Raw genomic sequence first — 26,104 nt, forward strand, 5'->3', positions numbered from 1 at the left:
TTATAAAAGGAGTGATGGATCTTTTATGTCCCAAACCCCTGTTCATTCTCTCGAATAAGGCACCGTGGGTCATGCACGAAGATGCAAGGCTCTTCCACTTCAAAGAGCCGGCAGCCTTTGATGTCCCTGTCACATTATTAGTGTTTCTGAAGGAGCTGCAGCAGAATGAATCAACCGCTGTGTGCTGCTCGACAGCACAGGCAGAGTTGCTCCGGCATTACTCGTGTTCTGCTCTGTAGGTCCGAATGTTGGCATGGTTTACTGTTTTTTTTTTTCTTTTTTTTTCTTTTTTACCCGAATGTGCTGTGAATGGTTCTCTCAAGGCTTTAGCTATCCTCTGAATTATTCATTCAAATTTATTTTTGAATAATCGTTGGCGTTAAAGCTTTTTGAGTGAATCCGCTTGAAAAGTATGTTGTTCGTTTTAACTGTGTTTGAGTTCCAGCCTGCAAACATTTCGGTTAAAGAAATATAATCAAATCAATGCAGAAAAGATTTTTTTAAACATTTAAACATTGTACATTTTCACTGTGCAGATTTTGGAAAAGCAGCTGTTATCAGAATTCTCTGCACAAACAAGAGCTCACCTAATCCTGCTGTCATTTGTCTGTCCTGCGTATTCAGGTAAGCCCAGTGGCGGGACCTCTGGAGGGGGGGACGCTTGTCACCATCCAGGGCCTGAACCTGGGTCTGTCCTTCTCTGAGCTTGTGGGTAACGTGGAGGTGGCAGGAGTGGAGTGCACGCCCCAGCAGGAGGGATACGTTACTGCCGAACAGTAAGAGATCATCCTCACCTCGTCGTATACAAATGCACCTATATTCTAACTTGCTTTGCCTTCCGGATTTTTTTTTACAGCACTAGAATGACTTACATTTTGTAATTCCTCAAAGGCAAACTTTAAAGTATTTTCTTAGGATTTTGGGTGAGAGACTAACACAAAGAGGTGCACAATTACATAGTAGAAATAAAAGCATAAGGAGTTTTTTTTTTTTCAAAATAAAGATGGGAAAAACTCATTTATATTAGACCTCCCCTAATTAATACATAGATCCTGGATTTGTTTCATTTGTTCTTGGCATCAAACTGTGTTTATCTCACATGGCACGGAAGAGGTAAGGCCCAACTGCATTCATGCCATGCTATGGCTCCCTGCCTAAACCTACAGGCCCTGCAAGAATAATATTTTTCAGAAAAGCAGCCAAGAGGCCCACGGTAACTCTGGAGGAGCTGCAGAGATTGACTTCTCTGGTGGAAGAATCTATTAGCCTATGTGGGTTCAGTGGTTAGAGTAGTCATCTTGCAATTAATGCCAGCCTCCTTCTACCACATAGCGAAGTGTCCCGGTGGAGGGCAACTGACACTAAATTGCCTCCTGATTGGTCGATGGATGTGTGTTGTTTCTAATTGACACTGGTTAAATTTTGGCTGTAATTTAAAGGACTTTGAGTGGTTGGTATGACTAGAAATACACTATATAAATCAAGTTTGTTCACTATTTAGTTATGCACTTCCTAATAGCTTTGATGGAGGATTTGCAAGAAAAACAAAATAATAGTTGAAAGACAGTGTCCACCGGCAGTTTGCCACAGCAAATGATATGAAAAGCAAAAGTTGTTGGCTTACGTACAAAATGTTGTACATGATGGAATCTAACATTCCCCATTACCCTAGCTGCACCATCCCCATGTTGAAACATGGTGGAGGCAGCATCATGCTGTGGGTATTTTTTATTTTTTTTTAGCTGGGAGGCTATTCATAGGTGATGGGATGATAGATGGAGCCTAATACACTTCCAGAAGGAAACTGGCTGGGAGTTTCATCTTTCAGCAGGACAACAATCCCAAACATATGACTCGTCAGCTGGCTTTACAATATCAGGAGACATCTAGCTCTCTAGCTCTTACTGAAGAAAACTTGTCTGGTGGCCAAACCTTAGTGACTATTTCAAGAAATGGAATTTATCAGGTTGAATCTGTATACAACGCAAAACTTGCTTTCCATTACTTCAAACTTTTACAAAAACAAAATCTTTGTTTTTAATTTTTTTTTAGGCATCTGGAAATGTGTTGCATGCCCTACCCCTGCCCCACCACCACGCCCCAAAATCTCTGTTTTTAATTTAAAATTTCATATTCATGAAAAGGGGGAAAGAAGAAAATAATACAAAATATGATAAAGTACTCATTCGACTACTTGTGTCATTCTGCTATGGAAATCCTAATTAGACAATGAATTTAACCACGTACCTAAACTAAACCTTCCCCTTTTTTACCTTTATATCTAAAAGCACAGCTTAATGATGTATAATCTGTGACCCAAAAGTTACGATGAAGACCCCTGTATTATACTGGCCCTGTCTAGACCGAAAGCAGAGAAAGTTTGATCAATTATTAACTAAGGGGTGAAATATAATGTTAAATATCAGCGCATGTTTGCAAAAACAAAACAACAATATAACATTTGAAGCAATATGCTTCCTTGTCACCATTATGTGCTACTCTGATTGAAGTTTGTGGTTTTAACCTGTCATAATGCTAAAAAAGCTTAAGGGGTAATAGTACTTTTGCAAGGCACTGAACACAATTCTGCACTTACCCGAAGACTCAAAGAAAATTAACCCATGCAATTCCTTTCATACTCATACAAACTGTTGTTTCCTCCCCCCGGTGACACTTGAGACTGAATGGCGGCCTGTGTGTAAGTAAGAACCCTGACACGCCTCCCCAGGCTGCAGGGGGGAAGGGGTGGGGGGGTTGGGGGGGTGGGGTTGCATTGCTCTGGTGCTGTCACAGCCAAGGAAGGAGGCAGGCAGTCTTTGTGTCGTCGTTGTTATGAGGCTGTCGGTACAGCTGTAATTGAAATGCGCTGCATGTCGCTGACTGGAGGGACAATCTGTTGGCCATGTGTTTCTCTCACAGGCATGTAATGCGATTGGAACCGGGCTGCAGCAACTTTATTTATACCCCTATAAAATAACTAAATAAATAAAATAAAAAAACGTAGAACAAAAAAACAGGAAAAGACAAGAGCTTGCCAGCTGTAAATAGGAATCCCCACGTGATCTACGAGAAGAAGGAATGGGCCAGGATGGGCGCTCCTGTTGTGAGGACGACTTACGGTTTCTTTTGTAAAAGCAGCAGATCCAGCTGGGCCATTCATCCCGCTCACACGGCGCTTTAAAACATGACATTACAGATGTTGCAACCATTAATTTCAGCGTCGGGTCAGTTGCTGTAATGACTTATACATAGCATGCTTTATCTTATTGACCTGGAAGGCAATACTGATTTATTGAAGAAAACCCCCCCCCGCGTTGTCATGGCAACGGGAGGTAATGGCGGATGGCGGTCATGCCTTGCGACGGGGAGCGGTGTAGTTTATCATCTGAGTTATATTGCCGTTATAGGTTTCCTATTAGGAAGAAAGATGAGGCTCTGTATTGACCCGCAACTTCTATGAAAGTCTCTTTCAATCACAGTGGCCAAAGGACAGCATCTTCCACCAGTGAGGCACGTGACGAATGTGATACAGTGCAGTCACGCGTCTGTGTGTGTGTGTGTGTGTGTGTGTGTGTGTGTGTGTGTGTGTGTGTGTGTCAGGACTGTTTTATTATTATAAGCCCAATGTATGATGCCAATGTTTTGGACTGGCCCCCTGTATGTATCATTATATATTTGCTTCTGACAGGATTGTATGCGAGATGGATGCAGCTCCTGAAGGAAGCGCCCCTGGTCCCGTCAAGCTGTGCGTTGGTGAATGCAGACCCGAGCTAAGCACGCAGTCCTCCCAGATCTACACCTTTGTGGTAATTCCCCCCCAAAAAACCCGAAGCTTATCGGTTTGCTCTGACACAAAGGGTTGCTGTTTTGTAAAGTCGCACTCCAAACAAAACAAAAAACTCATTGTGAATGATGCTTTTAGACTGAATGTGCAGCCCCGAAAATATGTTTGTCATGTCCATTTTCAGTTTTTGCCAGGTGATATCCTTAAAAGCACATGGTTAACTGTTTGTGCATGACATCCTCTGGTAATCGCCAGCTTTTTACTTCTGTTTGCTTCTCTTGTTTTTTTTTTTCTCGTTTCACACACAGTGCTTGTAGCACATTGCAAAGCAACACAAAGTCGTGCATAATTGTGAGGTTTAACGAAAATAATTCATCCTATTGTTCTACATCCATTTCCTACAATGCTTAATTGTGGTCAGCTATCTCCACCAGTCAATGGTTGAGAGGTGAAATACAGCATGGACAGTTTGCTAGTCCATCACGGGTAAAATGATACACGGTTTTCGAAATGATTTACATTAAAACTTAAAAACTGTATTGTTTCTTCGTATCCCTATACTCTGACTTTTGAACGTTTTTAAGTTTAATTTACTTTGGGATATTACTTAATTAGTAAATAAAAGCTACACTGTATGTGTAACAATAATTAAAACTCATATATAAATATTTTCTGCGGAGGTTTGTTAGAGAACAAGATCGAGGGACATACCAGACAGGGCAGAGATAAAGCTCAAAAGAAGTTCAAAGCAGGGTTAGGATGTACAGCAATATCTGAAGCTTTGGAGAGCTCACACAGCATCATTTCATTTGTCATCAGCAAATGGAAAGTGTATTCTACAACTGTTACATGGTCGTCTACATTAACTGACTGACCAGGAAAGCAGATCTTCAATCAAGAAGCCTAGAAGCCCATAGTAACTCTGCTGCAGTGATCCACAGCCGAGATGAAATAATTTGTAGTCAGGACTACTATTGGTCCTGCAGTCAACAAATCTGGATTTTATATAAGTTATGGGAAGAGAAAAGCCAAAAAAGAAAGCTACAAGAAGTCCCTGTTTGCAGTTGCCACTTATGCAGGGAACACAACAAACACCTTTTGGGGCAGAGAGCCATTTGGGCGGAGCGCTGGTGCCTATCCCCAGCAGTCATTGGGCGAGAGGCAGGGTACACCCTGGACAGGTCGTCAGTTCATCACAGAGACACACGGGGCAAACAACCATGCAACCATACGATGAGACTGACCAATTAACCCACCAACCTTTGGTACTCAGAGAGAACACACACAGGGACAACATGTAAACTCTCTCAGGGATTTGAACCCAGGACCTTAATGCTTATCAGTGTGTTGAAATTGCCCAGTTAAAGTCCCGACTTGAAAACTGATGTTTACATATCCTCTCCGTTCAGCCTGACTGAGCTTGAGTGGCTTTGCAAAATAAGATCTTGTACGAATTTTATACTCTAGTGGTGCAAAGGAAGCAGAGACTCACCTCAGAAGACATGCAACTTCAACTGCAGCAAGAGTTGGTTCTACAAGGTAGAGGGAGGCTAGGAATAGACACCAACACTTGTGCCATACGCTTTCCATTTTCAAATTATGTCTTGAACTGTGCTCTGTGAGATCTTCAGATCAACCATGAAGACTACATCCATGAGCACAACCAATTGCAAAGTACTGTTAGGGAAAGGCTTTATTTTGGTATGGGCGACATAAAGAATATACATTTTACTCCAAGGTTGTGTGTGTGTGGCACAGCTTGATGGCACTGCCCACAAACAGCAGGCACATGCATCTTGCTCGAGGAATAAATACTGGCAACTTCCTTCTGAAAAATCTCTGGATTTTGAACCCTCGAGCACTGCAAAATCTGTAAAAAGCTGAGGGAAATGCGGAACATCCAGTTCAGGTTCGCTGATTAAAAAGCAGCCCTGTTACGTTCACAATGTGCTTGAAATTGTGACAGAAGTTGTGAAGGAGCTCATCTGAAGGTGTTAACGCACAGCTCTACTGCAGATGTAAGCTAAGCAGATTTATCCATGACTTTCATAGATGATTTCTCCCAGTGTAAATGTAATGTTCATTATATATAATGGAGTTATATTTCAAAGAACAATAACTTTCTATGTCTCAAATAAAACACTGTCATATATTAAATTAAACTATTCACTGTGTAACCTATCTTCTTATAAGGTTAAACCAAGGATGGAAAAGGCAAAGTCTTTGAATCGGTGGGTTTGTTTTTCTGTAGGTACCCACCATGTTGGCTCTGACCCCAGGCCGAGGACCTGAGTCTGGGGGGACCAAGGTTACCGTCGTTGGGGAAAATCTGAGTGCTGGCAGCACTATAACTGTGTACTTTGGGAATCAAACCTGTGAACTGTACAGGTGAGCCTAACGATAATATGACCCCCTGATGTTATGGTAATTTCCCCCCCCCCCCTATTAGAGCCCAGATGGAGAGGCACTTCAGTGAGATTGTCTCTGCCCGGCATTAAGGAATTAGCCTTCTCTTGTTTTACTCAAACATGGGATGAGATCACTTTATTCAGAAACGTGCACATTAGATACAAGTGTGCGCTTGCATTTTAAATCAGGAATTAGTAAAGATTGGTGGGCAAGTGATGACTCACATCAGATATTGCCCTTTGTATTTATAGAAATCTATTTAAAGCTCAAATTTTGCAGATTGTAGTAGTCGAGCAGGTGGCAAAAGAGCCATTAGCTAGAGCACCCTCTAATTGCAGATTCCATCCCTAATGTGTCTGTAACAGGCAGGAGATGGGACAGGCTATAATGAATCCTCTCCCTTCATGCGTGGCTGTATGAAGTCAGGGATTTGCCTCTACAGCAGGGAGAGGGCAGACGCAATCCGAAAGCATGAATAATTCTCTCTTCTGGTTCTCTCCCACCAGGAGGAGCATGTCAGAGATTGTGTGCTTTGCAGCTCCATCGTTGACAGGAGCGGGACCAGTGCAAGTGCGTTTGAGTGTGGACCGGGCCAAAGCTCCTGGAAGTCTGACCTTCGAGTACATAGAAGACCCCACAGTCCAGAGCATCGAACCCATGTGGAGCATTGCCAGGTACCACGGTTGGAGCTGTTGCTTTCTTTCTATGTTACGTCAACACTTAATGAAAGCCACTGTCGTGAAACGTTGTTTTGTAGCAAATATCAAGTTATGTTAGAGGTTAAAGTACTGAGCTGTTGGACCATTTATTGTTTATGCACTATGTCAATCAAGCAATTTCTATTATTTATATGGTACCCTTCTACCTGCAGCAAGGGGCTTCACGAAGCAAAATGTAATAAAAAATAAATTAAGTTGTATAAAATGCCTGCACAAATGTACATAGTACACAAGAAAAAAAATTTAAAAAAAATTAGCAACCAGTTGCGAAAAAATATGTAATAAAAGGGCAATAAATGATTTTATCACAGGCTATGTTTTAAATGGAAGCCATATAGAGAAACAAAACGCAGGAATAATACACAATGTGCATTGATTTTCAGTTGAAGAGAGCTTAAAATATCACAGCAGAGTATTTAAGCAAAATACTAGAATGAGATCACCCATCAGTGTTTCGTAGCCAAATAATAGATTTAGGTATAATCATAAATAGGAAAAAGAAAGTGTTTGAGTCTTGAATCAAAGCTGTTTAACTGGTTCTCAGCCTGATGGCTGAAGGCTCTGCAGCCCGTTCTCGTCCTGGAAACTCACAAGTAGACCTGCATTCTGAGAACGAAGGGCCTCCTTAGTAGACTGTAGGAATAAAATATATCTAAGATGCTCTGGGGCCCTGGTATTGATCCTGTTGTTGGCGAGAAGAACTTCAAAGTCAGTTCTGAATTTCACAGAAGGCTTGCTAGGAGTTTGCAGTATTGGAAAGAGACTTTTTCTGGTGCTAGTTCCTGTCAATGCTTTAGCTACTGCATTTTGAATGGCCTGAGATTTTCTCTGGGAACTCTTTAGACGTCCGAATGATAGGGAGGTGGAGTACCCAGGCTCAGCAGTATCCAAGCAGAGTCAAGATGCTCTTGGTTTTAGTTAGAGTCTTCGGTATACGGCTTGTTGAGTCAACAAAACTTAGAGACATACTAAGGATTCGCTTTTTGTTGTAGATCCTAATCTGAATCATTTTGAACTGATTATCCATTAAAAATGAGGATTAATCTTATGCTCAGAATATGCGATCAACCGCTGTTCCAAACTGCATAATGTACATGCTGTAAAAATAATATTTGAGTTGTGCATTCTACTTCTCCAAGATGTTTTGTTATCATGGTTTGGCCACTCTTGGGAAGGGTCACCTGTTCCGTATTTTCTCCATTTGTGGATAATGGCTTAAAAGCCATAATCCGACATTCCAGACTCTTAGATGTCGGTGACTTTGTGTCTCATCTGTTCTTGAACTTCTTAGATTGGGTCATAATGTGTTGCTTTTGAAAATCCGTTAGCCTACTTCATGTTGTGAGACAGGTCTGGCAGTAAGCAGACCCTGGTCTTGGTTGTCATATTTTACTCAGCTTTGCAAAAAAGTAGTTGAAGTTTATTTGTGATTTATCAAGTGATCAAATTGCATTCTCGCATAAGGTCTGGCTGGTTTGGATAGGATTTGTCTTTTTCAAATGAAATTGTCATTTGAAAACTTCATTTTATGTTAATTCAAGTAATTTCAGTTTAATTTAAAAATGTTTTTAATGATCCAAAATATGCAAAGAAAAAAAAAGAAAACATCTGTAATGGGGCAATGCTTCTTCACACCGCCAATGCTGTACGTGCAAAAGTGTTGAACTCATGGCCAGCAATGTGATATCTCATTTCTGTAAATTATTAAAAACAATTTTGTTGTTTAGGGTGTTAATAGTATATGCAACAATATCTGCAGTAACTTTCTTTTTACAGAAATATTTACCAAGTGCTGCATGGGGGGGATCAAAGTAAAATATAGATTTTTTATTTTTATTTTGGGACTCCGTTGTACACTTGGTGTGACTTTGTTGACATAAAACTGGGACTTCAAAAATATAACAAGAATAAAATCTTTAAATAAGCAAATAATAGCCACCAGGAATTGTTCCATCAGGACAAAAAATAGAAACAGTCCCCCTTCTTGGGACATGCTACTGTTTTGCCATCTTAGTCATCAGTTGTGTAATGTTGGTGAGATACAATTTATATCTTTAGAAAACAAAAACTGACAGTTGTATATTTTATCATAGACATTAAGTACCTACAGTGGTTTAGAAAACTATGCAGGAAATTGTGTCTCTTGGTCAATCAAGAATTTAAAAAGTCAAACCTATCTTCATCTATAGTCAAACCCAAAAGTTGGATGGGACTGTACAGCATATTAGATCAGGTGGGTAGGATGATAAAGCCCCGCATGTGATGACCTCATAAACCTTTAAACCTTTCAAATATTATTATTAAGAGTACTGATACGGTAAGAGGTCTCAAAATATACATGTAACACCAATCCAAGTGACTTAATATACCTTGAGCCTGATAAAAAATACAGTTCAAGACTTAAATTAAATTCACCATTGGCACTTAAATTAAATTTGATATTGGCCCAAATCCAGTCATTTGTTGTGTAGAGGAAACACAAGCAGCAAACAGCAGAACAAATGAACGGACCCTCTGGACAAGCGTTTCTAACAGAGGAAGATGGTCATGCCTTCGTTGCATCAACCGTTCGTTCATTTGGTTTTGGGTGGAATTACGCAGCAGCGCTATGTCCCAGCAGATTGGGCTTCAGAGTCACCCTGACCCACAGTCTGGGCGACAGGAGGAGCTTTGTGGAGCAGCAATCAAGAGCCCTCATCATGAATGTGCGTTCCCCCTTTTGAGGCCCTACAAGCTAAGGTGGCCTTTGAAGTGTGAGAAGAGAAGGGCTGGCACTCTGTTAGCGGCACCATGCTAAACAGTTCTGCTTTTTTTATTTTTTTTTTCAAAACAGCATTTCTCCCAAATTCTGGTGCTTGTGTTTATCCATCTTTTTCTCCATGTGTACTCTCCAGCTCCAAATATTTTCTAAGTTTGCACTGCAGCACATGTTGTGCAAAGATTAGAGGGTGTTTTATTTAAAAAAAAAAAAAATTGGTGTAATCCCATTCAGCACAGATATGTAAACAAGTAGCACCTGTATTCATGCTATGCCAGCCTCACAGTCATGGTTGAATATAAAACAGCAGCCAGCTGGTTCTGCGTTTGATCTTCCTCTTCTGCCCAATAACAAAGGGCGAGCTACCAGCTATACCTCCTCAGACATGCATTAATGCAAATTATCTGGGAAATGTTGATGAAAAACACTGGTCTCTCTGTGGTTGCCGCTATAATTAAATCTCAAAGGGAATAGCAGCTTGCGTTCATGTGCAGGCTACATGAAGTTTGGTGTGCGCTTACCTGTTTAAGCAATATAAGACACGCAGCACTGTGTAAAAACCTGCCCGTTTCTTTTCATTTTTAATGTTTTGTAAAAGTGGGTTTTTTTTATATTAATTTTCCTCCCGTTGCCTGATTGTTTGCAGTGTCCTTGGTGTTTTCGTTTGTTAGTTCAAGAATCCAGAGAAGGCATGATTAATAACTTTAAGTAGGAACCATTTTTCTCTTTTCCACAAAACAGAAAACTGTTGCCTCCGAAAAAATGCTAAAGATAAAATAGATTCAATAATTTTCACAAGCAAGGGAATTCAAAAATTGCAGATGAATTGTCAAAACAGGATCTTATTATAAAAATTAAGATATGGCCCCTTCCGTTTGTATGCCAAGTTATCAAAAAAAAAAAACAGCTCTTTATGAATCACCTTGTTTTTGCAAAAATACTGTTTTATGCCCGTCAAACTGTGTGTACTTTAAAAAGTTTTGCATATACATCTGAAGAAATTGACTCATTTTGTGTTGTTGCACTTGGAAGCTGGTTACAAAGTGCCAACTGTTAGAATTTAAAAACGGTTCTTGTGGGTTTTGTAAGCATTGGGTCATCGCTTCTATTGAATCCTTTTTCTTTGAAGGATTCATGGGTCTTACGATGAGTGCTATGACCAAATAAAAAAAGTACTCTGAAAATGGTAAGGTATAAGGACAAGACTGAAATGAAATGAAAAATTCAACAATGTTCAAAGCAAAAAATGTAGAAGACCTTCAGAAAGCCCGGACAGCTACAGCAAAAGAGCACTTTAAAAAAAAATTACAAGAATTTCTTGTTCCTTTGAAGCAACGCATGAAGAAATAGGGAGCAGCTAATATCTTTCTCAGAGTGCCTTAACTGCGTTTCTTTCATCCAAACAGCGGGCACACCACCCTGACGGTGACAGGGACAAACCTGGATGTGGTTCAGGAACCTCGGGTCCGAGTCAAGTATGCTGGCCACGAATCTGTCGACGTGAGTGAGGCAGCGTCCAACACCCTGCACCTATTCAAATTCAGGTTGCATCATTGCACGGTGGATTTGCACAAGGCTATATTCCTCATACGGTTTCACATTTGCAAGTTTCAAACACCAACTTCCGTGTGTTTCATTTGGATTTTAGGGACCAGACCAACACGACGTAGTTTGTATCAATCAAGTTCAAAAATCTGAAAAGTGTGACACACAATTGTCTTCATGGCGCAACAGTTTCCCCACTTTGTCAACAATTTGCGGAACGAGTCTTTAACGCCCTAACAGCTGCAAATCTCTTTGTTTTTTTTGCCTGTTTCTACCAGCTTTGCACGACTACTAGTGATGGGTCGATGAGGCGTCATGAAACGTTTCGGCACATTGCAACTCTGTGCCGATACTGTGCCGATACTGTGTCACTGAATACTGACACCTGCTGGACCTTAAAAATCCCTACAGGCAACCTGGTTGACAGAGTTAACTGACACTGATTTGATGACCAAGCATACACAATACAATTTAAATCATTGTATGTTGCATTGTATTATTTTATATTTTCATTTGAATTAAACATATATTTGATTTTTTTTTTGATACAGTCAATAAATAATGTGAAGGAGGATGCTTGTGGACTGGCTTTTTATTTTTTTACAAATGGTTGATCGGGGCGCTGTGTTTAGTTACCTGACTGATATCATCTGTTCTGAAATCGGACATGTATGTATGACAAAGGGAGGAAGAACTACTCAGAGTAGCAACTTTCTACTCAGTGTAGATCAGCCGTTTTTTTTTCTGAAACGACGCTCAGAAGTAGAACAAAGACGCACAGCGCAACCCGCCCAACCAAAAAAGCGTTGCAGAACCCATCCATCAGTGGTGCGCTCCGATCAGCACCTGGCGCTCACAGAGCGAGACTGTGGTACAACACCATCACACCAGAGTTGCAAAATAGTTAAAAATTAACCATTATTAACTGTTATTTTGTTTACAGTTCAGCTTGGATTTTATTTACTGCGCAGCATAGCTCTGCTGTGCGCGCTACTGTGCGCGAATGCACACGCGTGCAGCTTAGAGGGAACAGAAACAGTTTGGCGCGTCAGTCAGTTCGAAACAGGTGCTGTATTGGTCACGTGACCGAAACAGTTCCTGAATAGCTGAAGCTCAGTCAGACTGAATAGAGAGCATCTGTAAACGTCAAGTTTATTCACAGACACAGCAACGCTTTGAACGGGCCAATCAAAAAGAAGATGAATATGCTTCAATTCAAATTGTTAAACTCTAACCTTTGACATGTTTTCCGCCCTTGTAATTTGCTCTTCCTTTAAATTTTGGCCAGCTTTCATGTGCCTGTTGAAGAAAAATGTCCCCACAGCATTATGCAGTCATTACCATGTTTCACTGTAGGGATGGTATGTTTAGGGGTTATGTTAGTTTTCTGCTACACATCTAATTTTGTATATATGCCACAGAGTATATATGTGTGGCCTCATCTAACTACATTTCCACATGTTTGTATTCACTTTCTGGATACAAACATGTGAAAATGACTAATATTTGTCCAGTCGGCAGTTTTCTTTCTACCTCTGTGGCTTTTTGCAGCTCCTCCAGAGTTACCGTGGGCCTTCTGACAGTGAAATCGCACACATATGGATTCTGTTTACTAGTTGATTTAGTTTTATTTTAACTGATTTAAATCACTTTGTTGCTTTGGATGCGTACTTATAAAGCCGGAACTTTGAAGAAATGAGATCAAACATAAAAAAAAAAAAAAGTCAGATATCAAAGCTGTTCACACAAAAGACACGCTTAAAACTGACACGGAAAACTCAAGTTTTGGGAGGTGATTAATGGCTTTAAGATTGCTTGTCTGAGCTGCTCAGAGTGATTGATTGTTTTAAATCGTTGCAGCCCTGATGGCAAAAATTTCAGGCCACCCTCAGCCTGTAGTTTTTGACCACTCAGGGATTTGCCAGAGCGGTCTGAAGGCTCAAAACTCAAAAATCAATACTAGACCAGGTACCTGATGAGACTGCCAGAAAAAACAATGATGAAAGTATTTTCTTTTTGGATTTTCAAAAAACGGAAAATGTACGAGCTGGCAGTGATACGTGAGTCAAAAAGATTTTCTTTTTGTTTTGCCAGCATGCAGAAAATGTTGTGTGTTAGAGATATGCCCCGAGCTAATTAAACGGTGCATTATTGATGCCAGCCCAGAATTTGAGCCAGTCAATTAAAATAGCATGTGTCTCAGGCTGGACTGAAATATAAAGGGATTAAAGCTGAACTTTTTACCAAATAAGCTGTGGAAAAAAAAAATCAAAAACAAAACAAGACGTTTATGCAATAAAGGGTCTTTTTTTTTTTAGATTTTTTTAAAATGCATACGTCTTATAAAACAAAACTGTGTAAACTTTAAAAAAAGTGTAGAAAGCAAAACCCATTGACTGCGAAACGTTTGTTCTATGGAACCTGAGATATGTCTGAGGCTGGCTCAAAAGTCAGAAAACTCTAATGTCGCTGTATTTGAAGGCCAACAGAAAAATAGAAGGCCCATTTGTGATCGTTTTTAGATAAAAAAAAGGATCAAAGTAGATAATTCATTACCTAAAAAAAAAAAAAAGTTGTTTTCCTGAGAATAACGCATTCCGCTGTCTTAAAGAAAGACTTATGGTGTTCTAAAAATAAAGCAAATCGTAAAGTATTCCTCTAAGGCTGCACAACTCAAGGATAGAAATGCCATTGCAATATTATTGTTGAGTACTGCAGTAACAATTTTTATTGGGATAAACCAACGATTTTTCACACTTTACTCTTTGTTTTCCTTCTTCATTGGAGCTCTCTGCGAGCTTTAGGGGGATGGACATCAAGAGCACCAAAAGACCGTCCAGCCGCTCAGACATGAACATGAATGCACGGCACTTAAAATATGATAGGCTATTGATTGCATCCAAGCATTTCTATGCAATGACCGTGTGACAGCCCAGTGACGATGGAGTTTCAATGCATTGTGCAGTTCCTCCATACAGCAGTGTGCAGTCGTTAAGTAAATCAAACTATCAGTTTAACCAATAAATTGCCAATCAATATGACAGTGCGTCAAAGTTAATAAACCTCATATCCCATCTGCTCAGTCTGCAGCATGCGTTCTTTACCAGTCCAATGATCATCTCTTATACAATTTAAAGAAGCACAGATTTCTTTGCATTTCTCAGAGGGAAATGTCCTTCAGATTAATCAACACCTGGATTAAGATGATGCCAAAAATCAACCAACGCTAATATTCGAAACAATAACTTTTAATCGATCCACATAATGTCTGCTGTCTAGAGTTTATTTTAATTCAGAAGTCAAAGGATCACACAAACCCTCTTCACTAAAGCTTTTACAGCAGGACAAAGATTTCTAAATTAATAAAGGTTCAAGATATTATCAAATCTGATTAAAATCAAATAATTATTTGAGTTGATGGGATCTACAGAAACTTGTCAAAAAGGTTTATGGCACAATTCCTGATTTGACTGAAAATTCAGGGTTAGGCGGTTTTGGGTAGAGTGACTTCCACCTGAGGAACTCCTTTGTGATCCACTTCTCCAGCACCAGAGCAGACAGAACAACCCAGTTCAGGTCTAATTTGGGAGGACTTCTTTCATTACAGCACCAGCAGAGCCTTTGCTGTCAGGCCGTCCCGTCCCACTGTCTGTCCTTGCTTAGCAGGCGGAGAGCCTCCGAGCTCCCAGCTCTTTGAATAAGCCTCGGTGTTGCCTCGCAGATAGGAAGGGACGGTTTACCCTCAGTACAGGTGTCAGATCTGGTAGTCTGGGTCTCCACAAAAAACAAAAACATTTTGTTATGCCGTCAGAAAATCCTCCCAGCTCCTGAAGTATAATGCATCAACATTACTCATGAAGGTTAGCTGATGTCAACTCCCTTTTTTTTTTTGCATTAAATCACATTTGAATTTTAGATTTGCATTGATTGTTTGGATGATTGCAGCTCAAACATGTGATTTAATTCACAATGGATTTTACAAACAGGGACATCAGATGAAATTCAAATGCATTTTCATCAGGCTCTCCAACTTTCATTCCTGAAGCGTGACAACCCCCCAGGCATTGTGTTAATCGTGTTTTTTGACCTCGGGATCCTGTCGGCACGGATATGAAGTTGCTTATCCCATTTTTAAAAAGGACCTGGGGAGATCAGCTAAAGAGGATGAAAGGTCATTTCGGATGTGTCCGTGCTCATTACACCAATAAACACCAGAATGCATTGGCTTCATAATAACACACCGTCAGGTTGCGGGTTGGATGTGGTGTCTAACGTTTAAGTTGATTGGATTCCTCTGCAGGTGTGCAAAGTTTTGAACACCACTACCATCAGCTGCTTCGCCCCTTCTCTGAAGGCGGATTACACCGCAGAGCAGGAGACGATAAAACACGTGGATGAGTTTGGCTTCGTCTTCAACAATGTCCAGGCTCTGCTCACCTACAACAACACGGGCTTTGTCTACTACCCCAACCCTTACCTGGAGCCCCTCAGCCTCTCAGGCGTTCTGGAGCAGAAACCTGGAGCTCCCATCATTCTCAAGGTAAGTTATAGGCATCCTACACTGCAAAAAGGGAACTAAAAGTCAGTAAAAATGTCTTGAAATTAGTGCATTTTTCCTTGATTTGAGGAGCTAAATAAGACTATTTGCCAATGGAATAAGTATTTTTTACCCCTAAAATAAGACAATTAGATATCCTGCACTTGAAATAAGATGATGGAGATGAATTGTTTCCATTTTAAGTGCAAAAATCTTATTCCATTGGCAAAATATGCTAATTTATAGAAGATCTCACTTACTTCTAGTTCCCTTTTTGCAGCGTAACCGGCAGCAGGTTGGACCTAATGTCATTACAGACTTACAGTACTTTGTATTCAGTGTCATCTTAGTACATTTGTGCTGACAAACGCACTGCTTAAAAACCTAAAATATCTCACACAAAAGGGAGTATGTTAAACTGGGTGTCTGGCTCTTTTTATGACAATTGTTGCTATAAAACTGCATATTAAGTGTGGGAAAAAATGCATGTCACAAAATAAACACCAATCTTACATTTTGAATGGGTTTTCCACTTGTTTTTTTTTTTTTTTTAGTACTTTCTGCCCGCTTCAAAAGATGTTTAGCTCTGTTTGACATGCAGTCGAACAACAGCTTGAGTCTTAAAGTAAGCTTGAAATTTATTTAAAACCCTTCCTGCATATTTTGACTTTCTCAAAGCACAATTTAACACATGAATTGGCTGCTAGTTTCATCCAGATGGCTGCACTAATTTTAATAATTGCCTTTAATCATTTAATAAAAGTTTGACATACGTTTAAGCTAATGGGGAATTAATAGAATTACAGGTGATGGGGCTTAGTAATGTTAATTTAAGTAAATAATAATAACATATGAATTTAAGTAAATTTACATCAGCAAATTAACTTTGATCAAAATCGAATTGTAATTAAATTTCCACCAAAAATAGTTCCTAAGATCCAAAATGCTTGATGTAATTATGATTTAGTGCTGCTGATTGGTTGTTTAACGTTGTTGCAGGGCCGTAACCTGGTGCCATCTGCCTCCGGTGGAGCCCGGCTGAATTACACGGTGCTGATCGGAGAGACCCCCTGTTCCCTCACCGTCTCAGACACTCAGTTACTCTGCGAGCCACCCAACCTCACCGGGCAGCATAAAGTCCTGGTCAGTCTTAATGTCAAACCCAACCATCCGTTTTATTTTTGTTTTTCTGTTTGTCTCGTGCGTCTGCATGCGTGAATATGGGTCGCTCGCTGTAGGTCAGTGGTCTTCTTTACGTCACTGTGTTTTTTGGGTCAACGGCTGGCTTTCGGTTAGTCGCTGGCTTTCTGTCATTGTCTGTCACTCATGGTCTGGTAGCTTCCCCATTACAGCACATTGTCCTCTGGAATTATTGACGAATGAGCAAATAATGACAATAGAGCTGAAAAGAGGAAAGCAAGCTGTCTTTTCCTTAAAAAACAAAAAAAGACAAAAGAAAACTTGAGAAGCTCCTTTAATTCCTCTGCGCCATATTTTATTATACAGACGCACCTTAATGAATTAGAATGTCATTAAAATAATTCAGAAAGTGAAACTCATATTTGGATTACACACAGAGAGGCATATGTTTAAGTTTTTTGTGTTTGTTTTTGATTTCAGCTAATGAAAGGTTAAAATGTAGTTAGAAAATTAAGACATTAGATCAGAATATTTTCTATAATGCGGAGATGTCAGCCTGCTGATAATCCAAAAAAGGTTAAAAATAAAACAACTGGACGTCTATTCAGATGTTTTGTTTTTTAATCATTTTTGGATTGATCATGACCTGGATGACTGACAATCTAAACCAACATACAGCCTGCTGGTAAGTATGTCCATGTCCATCGGGGAATCTTTTGCGAGGATTACTGCATCACTGCCGTGTGACATGGAGGCAGTCAGCCTGTGGCTATGCTGAGGTATTAAGGTTACTATGAGAGAAGCCTTCCTCTTGTCTCCATTTTTTTTTTTAGAAATAGTCCCTGGACCTTCTTTAGGGTTTAGATCAGGCAAATCTGCTGGCCAGACCTGCACTATGATACCATGGTCATTAAAAGTACACACTGCAAAAAGGAAACTAAAAGTAAGTAAACATTTCTTGAAATTAGTGTATTTTTTCTTGATTTGAGGAGCTAAGACTATTTCCCAATGGAATGAGTATTTTTACCCCTAAAATAAGATAATTAGATATCCTGCACTTGAAATAAAATAGGAACAATTCATCTCCATCATCTTCTTTCAAGTGTAGGATATCTAATTATCTTATTCAAAATAAAGTAAATATACTTATTCCACTGGCAAATAGTCTTATTTAGCTCCTCAAATCAAGGAAAAATACACTGATCTCAATAAAATTTAACTTACTTTTAGTTCCCTTTTGCAGTGTATAGGTATTGGTGCTTTTGGTGCCAAGTTCTGTTGGAAAATAAAATGAGTAACTGTCCTATCCATGTCCTGGATACGTTTGTGTGTGGCTGTTGTTGAAGCCCTGACTTTGGCCACAGCCCATGCCTTGTGAATCTCCCCTAAATGGTTGAATAGGTTTTGCTTTGTAACACTCATAAAGCTGTGCTTACCCCTGTGATCTGTGCATGTTCTTCTACCACAGTTCTTCCTTCCACTGAACTTTCCTTTAATACCTCTGGAGACAGCACTCTGTAAAATGCCAGCTTTTTTAGCAATACCTTTTTTTTTTTTGACTCACTCTTCTTGTGCAACGTGTCGGTTACCCATTGCTGTTTTGGCCATAACATAACACCTCTTTTTTAATCTTTATTGGTCTTTTGTAATTAACAGGAACAAATGATTTAAATATATCTCTATAGTTAATGACATTGTGTAATACACAGATAAACGTTTTTGTATTTAATTACTGAAACAAAAACTCTTCATTGATATTCTAATACACCTGTTTGGTTTGTCATATAAAGAAAATTAGTTAAATTTTCTCTAACACCACTTAAAGACATTTTTCTTGTTCCCGTGTTATACTTCTCCAGGTGCAAGTAGGTGGACTGCACATCTCTCCTGGTGAAGTCCACATCCGGTCGGACAGCTTGCTAACCATGCCCGCTATTCTCAGCATCGCAGCCGGTGGAGGGTTGCTGCTTATCATCGTCATAATAGTCCTGCTCGCCTACCGACGAAAGTCGCACGAGAATGACCTCACTCTGAAGCGCCTGCAGATGCAAATGGACAATCTGGAGTCTAGAGTAGCTCTGGAGTGTAAAGAAGGTGGGTCGTGTCTTTTTAAACATGTTCATTAAGTAGATTACAGTGTATCCTACTGAAGTCCATACATCATGCATGCTGGGGTTTTAATTATGAAATATGCTTTCAGAAATATATTGCCATCAAGCAGCTCTCTGGAACTTCTGCCTATTTTTTTGTTGAAAGTTTGCCAGAATCTGGCATCATTTTTAACGCCTCTGTCATCTGTCGTGTGCAGCCTTCGCCGAACTGCAGACGGACATCAACGAGTTAACCAGCGATCTTGACAGAGCTGGCATCCCCTTCCTGGACTATCGCACGTATTCGATGAGGGTTCTCTTTCCTGGCATTGACGATCACCCTGTGCTGAGGGAGCTGGAGGTGAGGAGCCTCTGAAGCGCTGCTGCAGCTCTAACATGCTCTTTAAATATGTTGACCTCGGGCTTTCAGCACAAGCCAAGATAATTAGTGTTAGATGATTTTGTTTTGCCGCCTCTACATAAGCCAGTGAATGTATAAGGAGGACATAGAGGCTAAAGGTTTTCTGCCACCGTGCACCGCCGCAGTCATGCTGATTTGTTGCAAAATGCTTCCTTTCTCACATTTCTTTTTTAAAATTTTTGCCAACATCTTACTGGTTTAACTTGGCAGCACTTGATATCCATATTTGAATAAACCCTGATGGCAAATCAAATGCCACTTATTGTTTTGCGCAAGGTCAAAATTTGTTAGCTGTTCAAATTACAGCTGCTTTAATCAGCCAATATTATGTTCACAATGACACGCATTCTCAAAGAGCTCACTGATTGCACCTTGTTTTGTTTAAAGCGAAAGGCCCTTAATTAGTGTAAAAATTAGAATTTGCACATGTTGAAAGAACAAAATGTGAGCACAGTTGAGTCAGACCACAATGCAAAGTCTGTAGACACTTTCTTCTGGTTTGCACTTTGCTCTTTGAGGTGGTGAGAACTGTCATGTCTATTGTCTTCATGTATTCTGACTCATCCTTGAGCAAGTACTAGCTAATGCGCGTATGCATCTTTGTGCGTGTGCGACTATGCGTGGTGTGTGCAGGTTCCCGGGTGCGGACAGGCGAACGTGGAGAAAGCCTTGAAGCAGTTTGCTCAGCTGGTGAACAACAAGGTTTTCCTGCTGACATTCATCCGCACGCTGGAGACGCAGCGCTCCTTCTCCATGCGCGACCGCGGCTACGTCGCTTCGCTCATCATGACCTCCCTGCAAGGGCGCTTGGAGTACGCCACAGACATCCTCAAGCACCTGCTCTCGGACCTTATAGAGCGCAACCTCGAGAGCAAGAACCACCCCAAGCTTCTCCTCCGGAGGTATGGCTCACCGTCGCAAAAATTTGCCCTAAATGGCAATGCTTTGTTTTGGCAACTGTGATAAGGTTCACAAATCAATCAGTCTTATGACTTCTCAAACCAATGTGAAGGATAAAAACCCACAATCACTGAGTTCTCTCCACATTAAAAAGAAGCAGGAAGAGTTTGTATGTTCCTCGTGATACAAAATTAAAAGTCTACACAGACATAATTAAAAAACTTCTCATTAATGACAGCTGAAAACCATAAGATTTGATAATCAAATGTATGTTATTTCAACCAATATGTACTCAATTCTTGATTAACTACTAAAAACAAGCACAATGAGCAAATATCAAACAAAGAAACGACACTATTCTAACCCACAAAGTATTAAAAAAGATCTAATAAGCAGCTAACAAACACTAATAACTGGTTAAGTACAAGAATTACCAGGAGCTTTTTTGGGTTCTCAGAAACCAAAAGAAAAGGGACCTTTGTGATCTAAATCTGCCTTCTTGTAGCTAATAATATTAATATTATTATTATTATAATAAGCTTAATTTATTCATGTCAATTCATATACTGATTTACAAGGCACTTTAAAAATATCTAAATAAGGAGAACACAGTGCACAACAATGAAAAGAAAATATAAAAACGCTCAGAAAGATCACAGAAAACAAGAAACTCAATTAAAAAGACATTTGCTAAAAAAAAAAAAACATTAAAAGCCTTTCTGAACAAATGCCTCTTTTTCTTTGTTTTTAAAAACGATTTGATGATGGCATGATGGTCCAAAAGAAGATGTTTTCAGAACACGGGCGCCGGCACCAAAAACGGCCCTAAGTTCAGTCCTTTGAACATCTGATAAAAGCTGACTGGATGACCTCAAGGATCTGTCGTGCACACAAACACTAAAAAGTTCAGATAAATAACGGTGTGCGAGTTAAGAGGTTCAAAAACAAACATTAAATGTTTGAAAAATCAGTTCTGAGACCAACAGGAAGCCGGTGTAAAGGATATAAAACAGGGGCGTCTGGACACGCTGAAAGCAATTTGGGCTCGACTGGGAGACACCGACGGAGAGAGCATTACAATAGCCGAGTCTGGGGCTAATGAAAGCACGAATGGCCTTCTGCAGGTCAGAGCCATTTAAAAAAAAAAGGCTAAACTTTGACCAAAAGACGCAGCTGATTTAAAAAACTTGTCCTGACCACTAAGTCATTCATGTTTTTAAATGCAAATTCTACTGCCGGCTTTTTACAGTGAGCTTTCTGTTGAAAGTCAAAGCGTGACGTCTGAAGTGGCATTGTTGCCAAATAAAATCCATTCAGTTTTGCTTCTTATCTCGAGAAAGACTGTTTAATGGGCCTGAAGCCCGCTCTGAGGCAGGCCGGTGATGCTCCCACAGATTTCAGACATAATAGAAAACACACAAACAGCCAACATATAACATTCTTTACATCCAAACTGAGAACTGGATGATCAGCTCCACTTTTCGGAATGGACTTCTAGGTAACAGAGATAGGGTGTCTCAAATTTCCACCCGAGTTCCTCAGAAGACTTCAAATCTGAAGGTGGGAGTTGATGGAGCCACCAGATGCATTTTGGGGGAGAAGTGATGCTGTTTCACATGGTTAGAGAAGCATAACTAAAGGCCGGCCATTCTCTGTGTCTTAGAAAACCTCTTTTAAGCTCCACAAATGCCCTAACAAGTGTCTCATTACTGACATTCTTACATCTGCTTGTAAGTCCTAGTATGTAATCATGCCACTGAAGAAAACCCAATTTCAAAACGAGTAACGAGTCTTTAAATTTACAGTTAGGTATTGATTGTTTTAAATCTCTCTGGATTTGAAAATTAACAAAAAAATAAAGTTGTCAGCCTATTATAAAACATATTTATTCCTGTCTGATCTAAAAGAAACGTTTACATGTTGCGTAAGCCATTTACAGTATATAACAACTTGGTATCACAAATGGCAAGGTCGTATACACCTCATATTTTGAAATCCAGAGCTGCCAGTGCCATGAATAACTACCTTCTTTAATTAAATTTATGGTTATCTGAGGCGGTTTGACCTCCAGAAAGGCAGTGGTGTAGGCTCTAGTTTACATCGAAAGTGCATTACATGCAAGAACTCATTTCTTATTCCTCAAAGCTGGCAGCTGATTCTCCATGTGAACGGCTGTTGCTTTAAAAATAAATCCTTACGGAATCTACAAACTCACACAACCGAACCTGCGAGGATGTAAAGAAAGACATTTCACATCTGGATGAAAGTTCACCTGGGTTTTTTTTTTTGCTCTCTTTCTTAGTAGAATTGCAGCATGTCCTACTGTAGTGAAGAGAAAAAAATAAACCAGAAAAGCTTTCTGAAAGAACCCCGACCTGTCCTGATGCTCATCATTTAGCATCATTTAGGTAACTCCTCGGTGAATTGTTCTTTCCAGCCCAGTTAGCACCACCCTGATGGCTGAAGTAACGAGGCCGGGGAAGGCAAGCCCACCTCTTTTCTGCTTCGTTTTGTCTCGAGTCTGAGGAACGGGGTGACTGAGCAGACAGGTGAAAGACAGGAGTGTTAAACGTGATAGAGAGTGGGAGGGACTGGCGGAGGAGGAGAAGACCGTAATGGGGAAGAGTGAGTGCAGCGGCAGCAGAGTTGTTGTCAGTCTGACTTATCTTCTGTATGCCCCCTCATGAAACATTCAGCTGTAGCTCACGTCTCGTTCCCCGTCACCTCTCCTCTTCCTCTTCTCCTCGTTTCCTCTTCCCTCCACCTCAAGTTATCTGCCGATTGTTTTGTTTTTTTGCTGTGCTCAGACCAGCCTGCTGAATGTTTCATGACACTTTTGTGGGAAGAAAACTTGTGCTCACACTCATTATATATAAGGATGAGTTCAAATGGGAGCCAGTAGAAGAAGTTGCTTGCCCAGACCTACTTCTCTTCTGCGAACACTCGAAAAGCTGAACGGGATCCCGCCAACAGTTGACTCCCCAACAGGGTGCCTGTGGGCACCAGGAAGCTAACCTGACTCTCGCCAGCTGTATGTCGCTCCGCCTAGCATCACTCACATACATCTGGGACATCTCCCATAGAAAGTGATTTCTCCAACCAATTTTATTGTCTGGCCAATCAGGACGCAGGCCTGGAGTTTCATAGATGTGACGTAGTGGAGATGCGGCCATGACGTGAGACTGTTTTGATTCAGATAGCAATGGCGGCTCGTCGAGGAAGCAAGCGTTAACATTGATGCTGCTATTTCTTCCGTGTTGTCCAATCTACCAAATATTGTTTCATTAAAAGAACATCAGAGAACGGCTCTGAAGGCTTTTGTTGGTGGAAACGATGTTTTCGCCCTTCTCCCGAAAGCATTTGGCAAGTTTTGTTTTTCGGGGTGCGTCCCCACGTCGATAAAGATGACAGACAAGTGGCTTATCCAATCATATGCAAGGATTTTTGATAAGGCCCAGCCTTCAATAAAGGCAATTCCTATGGAGAGGTCCCAGATGTATGTGAGTGGAGCTAGGCGGAGCGACATACAGCTGCCGAGAGTCAAGTTACCAGGAAGCCCCCCCAAGGACCACATGTGGTGCCCTCAAGCCTCCAGTGAGCTTTTGTTTAGTTGCTCTTCCTTTTTAATCATGCTTGTATTTGCATAGATTTAAAATGACAAATGCATCAAAACCATGTTTAAATCACATGACGTTAAGGTGAGCTCTGACTCTTCAAAGGTCAGTACAGGTAGCCATGATGATGTAGCTCTCAACCTTCTCAAAAGGTTGGTGGTCCCTGCACTACAGGCTGAAGCTGTAATGCAGGCGAGGGCCCAACAGGGGTGGAAAAAAAGAAAAACTGGTGGCTTCAAATCTGATATTGGGTTCCAGCTGGAGTGCAGGGAATGCAAAGAAAACAGCGTGAGACATCTGAAGTAGCCGTTTAGTCTGCGCAATTATGTCATAACCTATAAGTGCTGCGCACTGGCAGCACTTACCTGACGTTACAGTAAAGTGTGTGTCCTCTGAGGCCAAACGGCTGAGTGGAAATTTTTTAAACTCTTCGTTATAGGTTGTATTTTTTTATTTTTTTTTTGCCTCAACACCGGGAGCCTTAAAATAATGGAAAAATAATCAGAGCACTCCAGCTCTCCGTGGGATGTCTCCTGATAATAAATGAGTGCGCCTCTCTCTTGTCTTGCAGAACAGAGTCGGTGGCAGAGAAGATGCTGACAAATTGGTTTGCCTTCCTGCTTCACAAATTTCTCAAGGTAAAACGAAGTCATTCTCTGTCTTTTTTTTTTTTTTTTTGGAGGGGGGGGGGGGGGGGGGGGTTCGCTACAAGTGATGTTCTGTGTGCTCCTTGAGGTTTTGTATTGATTTCTTATTAAATAGACTCCTCTGGATTCGTGTTGTAGCCCAGATTTTAAATGCCTGGTATTGATGTGCTTTTCCACACCATCGCAGAGTTGTGTTACCTGTGAGGTTGAACATCTCTCTGGTTTTGCCACATATTAGCCTTACTTTGTCTGAGCCGTGATGTTGAAATTAGCAGGTCTTATCTACTGACACATAGAGATCTGTTTTCTTTCCCGTCCATTCTCTCCCCCCCCCCCACCCCTCGCCTTTCTCCCACCTTTCGATCAAATTCCTTGGTTTCTTCCAAAACAAAGGATGCGCCGGCGAGCCCCTGTTTCATGCTGTTCTGTGCCATCAACAGCAAATGGAGAAGGGCCCCATAGACTCCATCACAGGGGAGGCTCGCTATTCCCAGTCATGAAGACAACTCATCCGGCAGCAGATTGAATACAAGACGCTGGTGAGTCACAAAGGGATTCATGAAGAAAAAAAGTCGGCAGTTTAGTCTGTATTCAATTTTTTTGAGCTATTGGCAAAAAACCCTCGCAGTTCAAATGCAGTTTCAATAAAAAAAATATCACTGCAGAGGACAAATTAAATGAAAATATGAAATGTGCTTGGATGCAAATAAGTGTTTTAGGCTCTATAAGCAGCTCCAGTCTCAATACACATTTGGAGATATTATTTAAGCTTAAATACAAATAAACTAAACTCTAATATTCAAAAACGACACCCTTTACTTTGCGTAAAGGTCAGTGTATTTAAAATATGTGGGATTTAAGTGAAACAACTGTGCGCTGATCTTCACAAGTCATGAAACAGCTACAAGAAATTAACCGTTTGCAAAAAATCTCTCCATATTTGCAGTCAGAGCTAAAATTAAAACATTTGAACTCACTGAAACTGTGAAATACGAAGCTGGACGAGTGCCCAGGTTTATCTTTACAGAGAGAAAGATGGTAAGGGAAGGAAGAAACCCCCCGAAGCTGCCTGTTGGATAAATGCTGCTAAGAAAGGACTCCTGGGATGCCCAAGTCTCCATAAGATGCTATGAATATGCCAACGGCATTTGGGAGGCCTGCTAGGAAAAAAGCCTTTTCTGTCCTATAATCACAAACATAAGCATGTAGAGATTACTTAACCCTCCTGGTATTTGCCCACAACCATTTGATTTTTGGTGAAATGTGACAAAAGCCCCGTTTAATTCGCCTGCTTGGTTCCGCTCGGCCGGGCTCCACTCATTCCACTCGTGTTGGTTGTCAACAGACCCAGTGGGCCGAGGGTTGGTGAATGCCTCCTGGGGGTGGCGGAGACTGAGATTTTTAGAAGAAAACGCTCTGGAAGGATGTGGTGTAAAACAAAGGATAAATACAGCAAAAAGCGCCACCTGATCATTGTTAAGTATGGTGGAGGATGAGTTATGCTGTGGGTCTGCTTCCCTACAAAAGGAGTTTTATTAGA

General features: G+C 40.6%; 1 protein-coding gene across 1 annotated transcript in view; it reads left to right on the forward strand.

The window, feature by feature from the left end:
- The window catches only part of LOC118561052 (plexin-A2-like), a gene marked incomplete at both ends in the record, with an annotated part of 60,503 nt that extends 35,938 nt beyond the window's left edge, over positions 1-24,565 (forward strand). Inside the window, 11 exons of the mRNA XM_036132803.1 lie at positions 625-776; positions 3,689-3,806; positions 6,036-6,172; positions 6,700-6,867; positions 11,077-11,170; positions 15,516-15,755; positions 16,752-16,895; positions 18,752-18,986; positions 19,201-19,343; positions 20,037-20,305; positions 24,489-24,565. Coding sequence (XP_035988696.1) covers positions 625-776; positions 3,689-3,806; positions 6,036-6,172; positions 6,700-6,867; positions 11,077-11,170; positions 15,516-15,755; positions 16,752-16,895; positions 18,752-18,986; positions 19,201-19,343; positions 20,037-20,305; positions 24,489-24,565 — 1,777 coding nt within the window. The remainder of the gene's footprint in view (positions 1-624; positions 777-3,688; positions 3,807-6,035; positions 6,173-6,699; positions 6,868-11,076; positions 11,171-15,515; positions 15,756-16,751; positions 16,896-18,751; positions 18,987-19,200; positions 19,344-20,036; positions 20,306-24,488) is intronic.
- Between the last annotated feature and the right edge of the window lie 1,539 nt (positions 24,566-26,104).

This window comes from Fundulus heteroclitus, unplaced genomic scaffold (assembly GCF_011125445.2).
Source record: "Fundulus heteroclitus isolate FHET01 unplaced genomic scaffold, MU-UCD_Fhet_4.1 scaffold_543, whole genome shotgun sequence".
NCBI classification, from domain to species: Eukaryota; Metazoa; Chordata; class Actinopteri; order Cyprinodontiformes; family Fundulidae; genus Fundulus; species Fundulus heteroclitus.